This window comes from Rhagoletis pomonella, unplaced genomic scaffold, assembly GCF_013731165.1.
Source record: "Rhagoletis pomonella isolate Grant_MI unplaced genomic scaffold, Rhpom_1.0 Rhpom_scaffold_00008, whole genome shotgun sequence".
NCBI classification, from domain to species: domain Eukaryota; kingdom Metazoa; phylum Arthropoda; class Insecta; order Diptera; family Tephritidae; genus Rhagoletis; species Rhagoletis pomonella.
In genome coordinates this window covers 26,481,481-26,494,646 of record NW_023458562.1, presented here as the reverse complement: position 1 = coordinate 26,494,646, position 13,166 = coordinate 26,481,481, and the positions used below count along the sequence as shown (strand labels likewise).

At 33.0% G+C, this 13,166-nt stretch overlaps 2 protein-coding genes across 2 annotated transcripts; both read left to right on the top strand.

The window, feature by feature from the left end:
- Positions 1-3,667: 3,667 nt before the first annotated feature.
- Positions 3,668-4,482, top strand: LOC118745155 (phospholipase A2 large subunit-like). Its single transcript, XM_036478679.1, has 2 exons — positions 3,668-4,076; positions 4,171-4,482. The coding sequence occupies exons 1-2, from the start codon at positions 3,766-3,768 to the stop codon at positions 4,418-4,420; spliced, it is 561 nt and encodes a 186-aa protein (XP_036334572.1). The 5' UTR covers positions 3,668-3,765; the 3' UTR covers positions 4,421-4,482.
- A 5,426-nt stretch (positions 4,483-9,908) lies between these two features.
- Positions 9,909-12,607, top strand: LOC118745154 (phospholipase A2-like). Its single transcript, XM_036478678.1, has 2 exons — positions 9,909-10,245; positions 12,289-12,607. Exons 1-2 carry the CDS (start codon positions 9,923-9,925, stop codon positions 12,533-12,535), a joined length of 570 nt encoding a protein of 189 aa, XP_036334571.1. The 5' UTR covers positions 9,909-9,922; the 3' UTR covers positions 12,536-12,607.
- The last annotated feature ends 559 nt before the right edge of the window (positions 12,608-13,166 follow it).

Below are 13,166 nucleotides of genomic sequence, written 5' to 3'. Positions count from 1 at the left end.
CAACAACGAATGTCATTAAATGGAACTACCTTCTTTTTTGTATCATGGTTGGCGCTATCATAAAGTCACATAGCAGGCAGCCAAAAAGCATATAAATACCAAAACTCGAAAAATGTTTGTTTGTTTGTTTACAAAAATTGTTTTGTGATCATATGTTTTCATGTTGGATAATTTTTGCTGACTAAAATTTTGCCAGTACAAAATGAACGCTTCTCTTGCATCAAAATGAACGCTTGCTCTCCCAATTTTTGTGTGTTGGATAATTTTTTGTCGTTATCGAACGCCTTACAGTAAAAATTTGGAAAACTATTACAAATTTTTGACTTGTCGAACGCACCTAAACGCAAACGCAAAAAAAACAGGAAATAAAAAGTTTAACGGAAAAGCGCAGAATAATGCAAAAACCCAACAAACATTTAGGTTTGAGCTCAACTTTTTTCACTTGATAATTAAAAATTCGTTTCTCTATCACTTTTTACGTATCTGCGCGACGGTTAGAGATGAGTTGGAGAAAGATGTTGGATATCAACTTGAGAACTATGAATTTCTCCAAGGTTGGAGAAATATTTTTTTGGTGTTCATTGGGAAGTTAAATATGTATGCAGTGTTGCCACGATTCGATTTTTTCCCTTCCCAGGGCTGCTTTAAACCCTTCGTGTTCCGAAACCCACCACAGCGTTACGCTATTGTGGGCTCCCAGATAGAACCTCCAAATGACCCCAAGAACTCCACTTTTCATGCTTATGGCCGTACGTATTGGGCAGTCGTACAGTGCTTCAGCAGGCCTCTTTTTCAATCAGAATAAACAAAGGAGGAATGCTTGTAATGACACCAAGGTGCGCATAGCTTAAGGTGACCAGAATTTTTTACCATTCCAGGAGGACGGAGAATTTTGAAAACCCAAAAAATGTCTTTTATAGTTATTTTAACACATAAATAACGAATAAGTTACCATTGTGAAAAAAAGTGTTGGTAAACACAAGCCAAACAAGTTATAGCGCTCTTGCACGATGTGTATTTGCATATGTAAATACTACTTTTCTGGTGCGTTCATACGAGTAGATACAAAAAAGTAGCATTTACATATGCAAATACATACATATTACATATTGTTTTTAGTTGACAGTGTTATTCATTTTATTCAATATAAATTGAAATATGAATTGAAATTCTCATTTTAAGTAGTCTGTCAAGTGGCATCTTTTTTCGTACACATTTTAATTCTAGTGGAAACATTAAATCCACAGGCAAACGCTTTATCTTGGTCATGTTATTAGACAATATATATATTGTCAATGGAGACAGCATATTGCTCATGGAAAGCAATAGATATCAGAGCTTTATAATGGCCCGTCTCCGCAGGAAAAAGTTTTTGCCTACCAACTGTCATTTTTATTGCCTGATATAAATTTTACCAGAGGCAAAATTTTATGCGTGCGCATTTTTTATCTTGATAAAAGCATTTGTTAGATGGATATTTTTGCCGGATTTAATCGTTTAAAAAAGTTATAAAATATGCTATTTCACATCCAAGTACATAGTAATAATTATTTGAATAGAAAACAGCTAACTTTTTGCTTTTATATTAAAATATCAATAATGTTGCCGCCACGAATGAAAATGTAGCTGTCAAAGTATCAAATTGCTGGCAATATTTATCAAGATAAAAGCTCTGATAACTATCGCTTGCAGCGAGCAATATGCCGTCTCCACTGGCAAAATTTTGCCTGATAACATTATCAAGATAAATACTTTTGCCTTTGGACACAGCAAGTAATCTTCATAAATATTGCCAGCCCTGAACTGTCAGTTAATTTGACAACCAGATTTTAATTTCCGCGAAAACTTAGTGGCGGTTGTTTTTTTAGTATGGTAGACAAATTTAACTGTTTTCTATTGGATAACGCAGGTCTCTGAAATCTAATTTTTTCCCTTTCCAATAATTATGTTTTTTTTTTTATATCTAGGTGTACTAAATTAAATACATCTTTGGTTCTTTTCCAGTACGTCAAATTTTATTTTTATTGACGACATGCACCTACATGCTACAATCTTTAGCAATTTGCATGAAAAGCCAAAAATTAATTAACTTAGAATAGAATTTTTACTTAAAACCCAATAGTATTAGTAATAATACTCATAAAGAGACTAAGTCAATCAGAAGGAAATATGTAATTACGCTAGTAATGCACGGTAATGCTAAGATGAATTATAAAAGTTATTTTCTCGTACAATTTTCGTGATGCTATTTTTTATTATATATTTGGTAGTGTGGTGTATCTATACGTAGCCAAATCGCTAATTAGTTTTTTGCACAAATACGTTTTGTGATTGGATGAAAAGAGAAGGCATGCTCCTGATGTTTACACTTGTTATAATTATAACTCCTCTTATAGATTTACGTTCTTTAGTTGAATCAAAAGCTTACATCATTTAACTGAAACTTGAACAATGTAAACGCCTTTTAATTAAAATGATTGTGTACGATTAGGAAATAATAGTATTCTGCACGAAATTTCTTTAAATCTTCATCGCTGCTATAAAACTTGAAAAGGAGGACAAGGAGGAAATTTTTGCTTAAAAGGAGGACAGAGGAGGACAAAATTTTTGAGGAAGACAACTCACGCTTGAGGAGGGCAATCCTCCTCAAAGGCGGACGGTTGGCCAGCTTAGTTATAGGAGCTATCCATTACTTTTTGCATTCCCAGACATTACCTTTTAACAAAAAAAATTAAGGTTAAATGACTTCCCACAATTTTTATAGCAATGCCATGTTATTATGTTATTAAGGTAACACCTTAACTGGAGAACTAGAAAGAAAAGAGGTAGTACGCTGAATCAGGAGCTTTAATGGAATAGTACATATTTCAGATGAGTAAACACTTGCATACCTTTTACGTAGATCTATATGTATGCATATTGCATTTAACTGCATAATTGAGAGAATTTTACATACAGACATAAATATGTACATTAGACTGCATCACTCCCCATACAAACTGTACTGTTTTCCCACCGGAATTCTAAAATCTGTTATGTTTCAGGACTTTCACCGAAAGATTTCCCAAAAATATTGCGATTTACGTGAGCTGGACCAATTCGAAAATGCCTCCAAAAATTTAGTTTTTTTTATGAATATAAACAGTTTTTTTTAAGTATTTTTTGCAAAAAGTCACCTGAGACGACAAAACAGTTTAAGCTTAAGAAATTTGCATAAATATATTTTAAAAAAATTTCAACGGAATCACAATAATGATATTTTTGATACTGTTTGTTGAACTTTTTTCAAATACTGGTTTAAAAAACTTGAATAACTCAGCCTAAACTTTACCGATTCAGCCATATGAAAAAATATCATAGGAAAGGAATTTTCTCACCCTTTTTATTTCTTTGCAAATAAGCTCATTCAAAGCATGAAAGAGAAAGTTAAAAGAAACGAGCCTCATTCCATGTGTTGGTATTTGATAAAGAAAAAATTGGGACGTAAATGAGTTTTATTGTAAAGGTTTTAAAAAGGGTGAGAAAACTTTTTTTTGGTGATGCAGTCTAATGTACATATGTGCATATGTATGTGAAAATCCACTCTGTATGCCTAAGTAAATAAATATTCGTAAAACTGAAATTTCGTCGCAAGGTAAACATGCCTTATCAGGCCCGTTTACTTTTGAGGTCATTAGGCTTTCTGAACAATCTGAGATTTGCAGTAGCCTGGGGCTTGAAATTTTCGCATTCAAAATTTAGTTTATTAACAACTCATTGAGCAGCATGTATTGCCTTAAATTTGGTTTTTCAATTTTCATTATCCTCATTTTGGCTACGATTGCCTACGCATTTGAAGATGAGTCTATATTTGAAGATGAAGACATATATAAACAGGCATTACCGCCAGTTCCACACACTGGCATAACAGTACCAGGTACAAAATGGTGTGGTCCTGGTAATACCGCTGCAAATTACGATGATTTGGGTACACAACGTGAAACGGACACATGTTGTCGCGCTCACGACCACTGTGAAGAGATATTAGAACCAAGGCAAACTTTATACGGACTGAACAACATGGACTTGTTTCCTATGTAAGTAAGCCTCAATAGATTGCATTAGCATTCATATGTATGTATGTATGTAAACGGGCAATAAGTAACATTTCATAAACCTGCAAATTTTCAGTTTGAAGTGCACTTGCGAGCAAACTTTCTTAAACTGCTTGCAAGCCATCAACGATATGATGTCAAATACACTGGGACGCGTCTACTTTGGCACAAGAAAGAAGTGTTTTGCTAACGGCTATCCGATTGTAAGATGCAGGCAGCATCAGAATGGGACATTTCGAAGACGTTGCATCCGATATGAAGTGGGTAAAAGACCACCGAAAATATGGCAGTTCTACGATATGCCATTTTATAGTTACGGGCGTTAGACCTTGAAAGAAATTTAAATAAATAATAAAAAGAGACTGAAAACAAGCTAATTTAAAATTTACGTTACCATCTTCTTTTTCCGGGCTTCCAGTGTTCGCATCAAGAAAGCAAAGCTGCCCTCGTAATTTTTTTTTTACATTAGTTTAAGCACTTTTTATTTACTTTACTACTTTCAATTCTTTCGTAAATTTTCACAAAAACTGTCCATGATTTAGTTTTTTATGGCACTTGCTTATTTTAATATGAATGGCAAAGAAAAATTACGCGCTTAACAAGTATACAAAAAAAACCAGAAAAAAAAACAGCTGATCTCTTATATCCTGCACACCGACAAAAAAAAATGTCATGGTATCAGGAAGTTGACTACGAACGCGTTTTTTAACAAAAGGTTTCTTCCCGTACAGCCCGAATCCGGTAATTAGAGAATAAGCGAAACATTTTCTCCCAAAAATGGAACTATGTCCAGAAGTACGGGAACGTAAAACAAAAACAGAATTTGAGAAATCGCTGATTCAAGTGGTTTTTGTTATCGATACGTCATGCAAACACTTGATTGTATTCACCATATTTACCTCAGCCGAATTTGAGACAAAATAATTTATATTTTTTTTATTTTTTACAAAGGCTCTTTTTGCTTAAACAAATGTCGAGCCAGAAAAGGTATCCATATTTTATGTACTTTTTTCAACCTCTTGTTAAAGTGGTGAGTGAATATTTCAATATGTACGATAAAGATATTTCTATTCAAAATTAGTAGATCCATTTTTTTTTTTTCAAATTACGTATACCAAATTTTTAACGGTATTTTTACGACCCAAATTCATCAATTGAGAAAAATGTATCTATTATATATACGGTGACCATCCGTCCTGTATTATACGGGACAGTCCTCTTTTTTGACCCATTATCCTGGTAAATTATTTACTTTATACGGGACGCCAAATGTTCTGTATTTCTTTTGATGCCCTATATTTGTTTCGTATTCGGTGTCTGGTATCTCGGAGCTTTAACCTCTAATTAAAATGGCATGCCTATGAGCCAGTTTTAGGGGATATTGGTATATGATTGTAATTTTCTCTATGAACAGGGCATGCATCATGTAACTTTGACACGATAGTCGTTCAGACACTGATTCATGTATTTTTCTTACTTACTATCTATCGTGTCGACTAATGTAGTGTCTTTAACAGTTTGAAAATCACTATACTAGAGTTCACTTTTTGATCGGCAGTTTTTTACAACAAACATACGGCACCGTTATGGCGCCGTTTCGCACAAACGCACAGCAAAGCAACAAAATAAACGCTAATTTTTGTCTTTCGCATTTTCGCATCAATTAGAGAACTCTACTTATATTTTTTTTTGTTAAACTTCGATATTTAAAATTTTAATAATAAATATAACAATTTTGAAAATAAATTCAAGAATTAATTTTTACCCTGGTGTGTCAATGGTGGTCTCGGGTTCAACTAATAGTGACAAGGATTTTTTCAATTTAAATTTTTTTGTTTTATAGCACATTTTTATCTGATACTTTATTGCTGAATGAAGGCTAAGTAATGTGAAGAGAACATGATTCTCTTTATAATAACGGGCGCTTAGTTATAGGATGTAGCGAGAAGTGTTGGAGATAAAATAATAGTCGTTTAATATATTAGCGAAATTTAAAGCATACTTGAATGTTTGCGATGCTTTCGGAGAACATTTCTGTTAAAAATTGCGTGCATCTTTTAACGCATCTTCTAAAAGGACTATGCAGTACTTTATAAAAAGATTTTTTTTTGCTGTAGTTAACACAAAAATCCCATAAGATACATAGGTCGTGTCAGCTGACATAGTGGCTGATTTTCATGAAGCAAGACAATCGGAAAACACGTGTGGAAATGCTGCTCTTTTGCTTCTCTTTTAAAAAATTGTCGAACATAATTTGTATGAAAATAATGCGTGGCACCGGCAACAAAAAAAAATCCAAAAATTAACGGTAAGTCTCATCGACTGCACTTTGCACTTTATTACACTAAAATTCCACGATTTTTTTACAAATTTTGCGGGGTAAAAATCTCGAGAGAAATATCCTACATATTTGTGATGTTACTATAAGAATGCTGTTTAAGATCTGTAAGTTTTTGTGAAAAAAATTGGAACATTTTTTTTGTCCCGTATTTGGCTCCCATAAATATGGTCAGCGTAATTATATATGACTCCGGACTGTGATTGATTGTGTATAAAAACTATGTCGACGGAGCTAGTACAACAGTAAAAGATATTTTTTAACAAAGATAAGAAAGGAATTTATAAAATTCCTCTAAAAAAATACCAAGGAATCCTAAATTCTTTGTAACTATTACTTGAATGACTGACGCTTGTGGGACATCGAAAATCCTTAAACTTTTTGCACTCAAAGACGAATTTCAGCCAAAACAATTAATTTCAAAGCCACAATTTTTGTGTAGTAAAATTTACACTTTCGTTTTCATTAAAAACTAAGCTGATACAATTAATCTTCATAAAAATATTTAAAAAGATTTAAAATTGTGACTCCGCCAGATAGGTCCTTGTGACTGATGTAAAATAATTACATATGTATGAAGTAAAAGTTTCTATAGACTAAAAATACAGCTTCTTTTTATTTTTTTTATTACTTTTTCGACAGATTAACGAAATGTTATCATTTAAAAACACGTTACTACTGAAAAAAGGCATTTTAAATTTATGTTGTTTTCCTCTTTTACATGGATTGATTTTTTTCGTTTAAAATTTTGTCTAACCAAAGAATGTTTTTTGTTAGAAAACTAGTCTTTACAATTTTTCTCGTGTTTCTTGTCTATTTTTCGGTTTTTATAAAATTTTTTCTCCCCTTTGGGATTTGTTAGCGTTTTCAAGAGCCTTCTCCAGCCTATTTTGCTAGTATATTTTGCTTCTTTTTTTTAAATAGATCCTAGAAATCCGTTCCCTGGTAATAACTATTAAAATTTCTTGTGTTGTCGAAAGTAATGATTGTATGATGAAAAAATTCCAAATCATCTGTTTATTCTATTTTCTTGTTTAATTGCAGAGTTAAGTTATGGCCGGTCTCGAAATCCCATTAGGCCATGTAATTGCAGGCAAAGCTTTTACGTGCATATTACTTTAGTACAGTGACTCCCAAAGTGGTCCAGGTGGACCCCCAAGGGTTCACGGGCAACTAGACGGCGGTCTACGTTGGCGTTAAAAAAATATGGGGGTCCACGAGTTGTAAGTGCGGGTCCACGACAATGTATCCTGTTTCGATAGTAAATAACCAAAATGGTTGCTTGATAGCCTCTTTATTTAACTTAAATTTTTTTGAGTGGTGTTTAGTGCACTGCTGCACGAGGCGGAAATTGCTGGCGGCAGAAATTTGAGCACTTGTGTCTATAATGCTGAGTTCCCTGAGGGGTAATGCTGGTTTAATTCCAGCACTGATCTGGGATCTTTTTCGAAGTTAATGGGGATAAACTATTTTTCGCATCACTTTAAAACTTCTTGCAAATAGCAAATTCAGGGGCGAGCCGAACATGTGAGGAGTTTATGGAGTGTTCTTAAAAAATATAACCCCAGGGCGAGATAGTACTTTGATAGCTTTACGAGCTCTGTTTTTTAAAACTTGCAAGTGTGTACTCACATTATTTTAATAAATAGAACGAAAGAAAATATTTTATATTTATTTTTGGCACTCCGAATTTATTTTTGGAACTCACGCACGCTGCGAATTTTCATATTTAGATCTAATCTTCACATTTTTTGGTGAGCTTTGGGAATAAATATGTTAGATGGGGAAGGGTCCACCGAAACCAGTAAAGTTTTGAAAGGGGTCTAAGAGAAAATAAAGTTTGGGAACCTCTGCTTTAGTACCTCTATCTATCTATACATACCTTTATACTGTAAGTAATCCCGGGATTTTCGGGATTTGTAATTTGCACTGATGGCAATAATAGAAACTCCTTTTCTTGACCAGTATTGGCTATATTTCGTTTTTAATTTAATAATTAATATTTTTTTATAAATGTCTGGCTCATTATACAAAAAATTGCGTTTTTAGTCTTTCACTCTGACGTCAGTAATCCAAAAATTATTTAAAAAATGCATAGAAATGTGCTTAGAGAAGAAGTATGGGTATAAAATTAATAAGGAAATCCTGTAGAATTTAAACAGATTCAAGTTTCTGGTGCAGAAGGGCTGGTAAATATTGAAAATGTAATTTTAAAATTTTATGCTTGAAATTTCGCAATATTTGTTTGTCAGCTTAAAAATTACCTATTCGTTCTTGTGAATCCAAAAAATTAAAATTTTTTAAATTCTAAAAAGATTTCATATTGCATTTGTTATCCATATTTTTGTTCTACATTGCATTGATTTTTCTTAGCAAGTTTTGGAATTAATCATATATCTGAAGTTATAAAGTCCTTCAAAATAAATCGTGATTTCAGAGAAAAAATAAATAAAATAAAAACGCCACTTTAAATAAAAAAGTAGGTTTCAAACCCATTTATTTATTATTTATTTCTTGGTAAGAGAGCTTCTCAAACAATATAGAAGCAATTTTTTCGATTCAAGTTGTTGAAAAGTAATGAATATTTAAATCCCGGGACCAATCCCAGGATCCCGGAATTGTGACAATGCCATCCCGAAAATCCCGAGATCGGAAAAAGCCGAAAAATTAACATCCCTACTACATACATCTTGTATTTGCTAGGGTTGGGACTATATACGTATATTCGGAGATCCGTTCAGATAGTCGATAGATACGGATAAATTACAAATATTACGGATATCCGCTTAAAATTTGTTCATTTTCTAATGCGAATATCTCGTTAATATCCGCTCATTTGATTATACGGATATTCAAAAAAGTATTTGAAAGGATTCGTAAAATTTTAGATTCCAATATCCGAATATCAGCACACTATTCGGATATCTGGATAATCGTAATTTCAGATATTCGAATATCCGGATATAACTCACGGGCCTAGTTTTTGCATCAAATTGCATGGTGGAGAAAATATTGTATTCATATCGCTCATTGACTAAGGGACTGTCATAACTCAAAAAACTTAATTTTTGAGCTAATGATGCGCAGGTACTCGTTATAGAATGCTTCATATTATTTAAAAATTTGGTGCATAATAATTATTGTATAGTTTCCGCGTGGGAAGTGAATATGCAGCTCAATGTTCTTCATTTTGCGATTAAATTGAAAACTTTAAACATGCCTCCGGAGCTATATCGTTTTTTGAGTTATGCCAGCCTTTTAGTAAATGAGCAAGATGTATGTACGTACATATGTACTTATAAAAATCCACTCTGTATGCCTAAGTAAATATTGAATGATCGTAAAACTGAAATTTCGTCGCAAGGTCATATGTCGTATTAGTCCCGCTCACGTTTAATTAGGCTTTCTGAATGATCTGAGATATATAGTTGCTTGAGACCGTGATTTTTTTGCATTCATAATTCAGTCTATTAACAATTCACTAAACAGCATGTTGTGCCTTAAATTTGGATTTCCAGTGTTCATTCTTTTGGCTACGATTGCCTGCGCATTTGAAGATGAGTCTATATTCGAAGATGAGTCTATATTCGAAGATGAAGACATAAACAATCCAGCATTACCACCACTTCCTTTCACTGGCATAACAGTACCAGGAACAAAATGGTGTGGTCCTGGTGATAGCGCTGCAGATTACGATGATTTGGGTACACAGCGTGAGACGGACACATGCTGTCGCGCTCACGACCACTGTGAAGAGATGTTAGAACCAGGGCAAACTTTATACGAACTGAACAGCACGGACTTATTCTGTATGTAAGTATGCCTCAATGGATCGCAATAGCATATGGGTGTTTCCATGAAAATTTAAACTAAAAATACAAATAAATGGATTCAAATGACTTTATAACTTTAAATTTCGTATTAAGATGGTGAAAAAAGGTTATGAAAAGGCGAAACGGTGGAGAAGTGAAAACAATTTAACAAAATATTAAATTATACGGTTTTTTTTATAATAATGTTTTACATGCAAACATTTTGTTTGCTAATCTTGTATTAAAGTATGGCTTATATTTTAGCAACCCCATTTAAATTAAAGTATGAAACTTTTTACGGACACTAATATTCGCAAAGTTTCACAAGCTAAAAATTTTTCGTAAATTTTTTTATTAAAATATGGCTTGTATTTTAGTAAACCTTATTTAAATCCAAGTGTGAAACTGTATACGAAAATTAGAAAAAATCTGCGAAGTTTCAGCAAAATTGCAAACTTTTTAATAAGAACTAAAAAAAAAAATCAGGTAAGTATGCACTTTTATAGCCCTTTAAATTTTAGAACAATAATGTGCGAATTTCTATAGATCTTATAATTAGAATTATATAATTATAATGTCGAAAAATTCGCGTTGATTTTTTAGAATTTTTTTTACAGACTGTTCTAAGCAAATTCTGAAAATACTTTATATGGACCAAATGCGTAGGACAGCCAGCGAAAAAATTCTCAAAAATCAACTCGAATTTTTAGACATTTAAAGTTTGAACATTTTTATACTAAATTTAAATAGGCTATAAAACTGCAAACCTGATTTCTGAAATTATTATTAAAAAGTTGCAATTTTGCTGAGACTTTGCAGATTTTTCCTAATTTTCGTATAGTTTTTCCTAATTTTCGTATAGTTTTAAATAAGGTTTACTAAAGTACAAGCCATATTTTAATACAAAATTTACAAAAAATTTTTAGCATGTAAATCTTTGCGAATATTAACAAAGAACAAACCGTATACTCAATTTTGTGAGTAAAAGTATATGTATTATTAGTAAAAATATTGTATATGGGTAAAATCTGTTACGTCCGTTATCACATTTTAATTTAAAGTGAAACCAACAACGATTCTGATTAAATATGAATTGGTTGTAATGGTCCGTAATTTGTCTTTATTTAAAGAATGTTTAAGAAAGGAAAACATCACAGGATTCGCACTTTTGCTAATATTTACATGAACTCTGAAACCACTGAGGTTTTTGTCACGTCCGCTATGACCTCCTTTTCATCGATTTTCCCGACACCAGTGTTCCAATCGCCCCATTTTTTTGTTGTCCTCTAAAGTACGGTATTAAAGCTACACAACGGCAATTTTTTTTTTCATAAGGGACTTCTGTTTTCGTACGATTTATTTAACCATAAATTCGTACGAATGTCACGACCGACCACTGCAGTGAAAAATTATCGGCTGTTAAAAATAACCGACTTGTAGTTAGATTTTGATAAATACCTCACTTTTAATTAGCTATGACAAAACCAACTTAAAGTGAGTTGTAAAGTCGTGCAGGAGTCATGCAGACGCAATCGGAAGGTTGTTTTCTTTATAAGTTTCTATTTAAAAATCCTCATACAAAAACTACTTTTTCTCCACTTCACAAATTCTTTTTCGAATTCAGGACAAATAAAATGAAGTTTGAAATTTTATATTATCTTTTTGATGTTAAGTCTGACGGAATTCCAATATAGGACCAACTACTGCAGAATATGTCAGAATATGCAAGGTTGAATAAAAATTAAATAAATAAAAATGTAAAAAAAAAAAATTACAATTATTGATATTTAATGTCCACAAGCAGCTAGTTGACATGTAATACAGAGGTATCCAGGTTTGACTTTTTTGCGGCCATCGCCCCTCAAAAGTAGTTAGCTTTTTTCGAACAAAATATACAGTTAGAACTAGTGTTCGCGTAAACCAACTAAAGTTAGGTATAAGCTAACGTCACTCCCTGCAGGGACATCATGGAAGCACTCATATGTACATACATACATACATACACGGTAATAAAAGACATTTTATAAACATGAACATTTTTCAGCTTGAAATGCACTTGCGAGCAAAATTTCTTAAACTGCTTGCAAGCCGCCAACGATACGATGTCAAGTACAATGGGACGCGTCTACTTTAGCGCAAGGAAAAAGTGTTTCGCTAACGGTTATCCAATTATTAGATGCCACGAATATCAGAATGGGACTTTCGTTCAACGTTGCATCCGATATGTAGTCGATAAGAAGCAACCGAAAATATGGCAGTTCTACGATATGCCGTTCTATAGTTATACGTAAATAATTTTAAATTAAGCTTACCTTTTGCTCAAAAACCTTTCTAGCTTCCAGGCTTCGCTTCAAAAAGACTAAGCTGTCCCCGTAAAATTTGTTCACATTAGTTAAATCACTTTTTATTCACTTTACTACTTTGAATTCTTTCTTCTTTGCTTTTATAAAACTTTACCAACTACTTTGAATTACTTCTTCTTTGCTTTAAATAAAACTTTACTATCACACAAAAACGCTTAAATTTTCACTCAAGTGATTATGATTGAGTTTTTGATGGAACTTGCTTATTTTAGTTTGAACGGCAAAAGAAAACGGCGGGCGCAAAAAGTACATAAACAAAATAAAAACAGCTGATCTCTTATGCTGACTACACACGAGGTAACCGTTGAGGCTACCAGTGCATGTTGCTTCGACCAAGGCGAATTTATACAAGGTGGTGTTGATGGCGAATTTAGATTTTCGCCGCGGTACTTCCCAATGTCAAAATGATGTGTTTGTTGTAGTATGAATTCGCTTTGTTTACAACAAACACATCATTTTGACATTAGGAAGTACCGCGGCGGAAATTCAGATTCGCCATCAACACCACCTTGTATAAATTCGCCTTGGCTTAGACTGTGGCCTCGTGTGTAGCATTGTT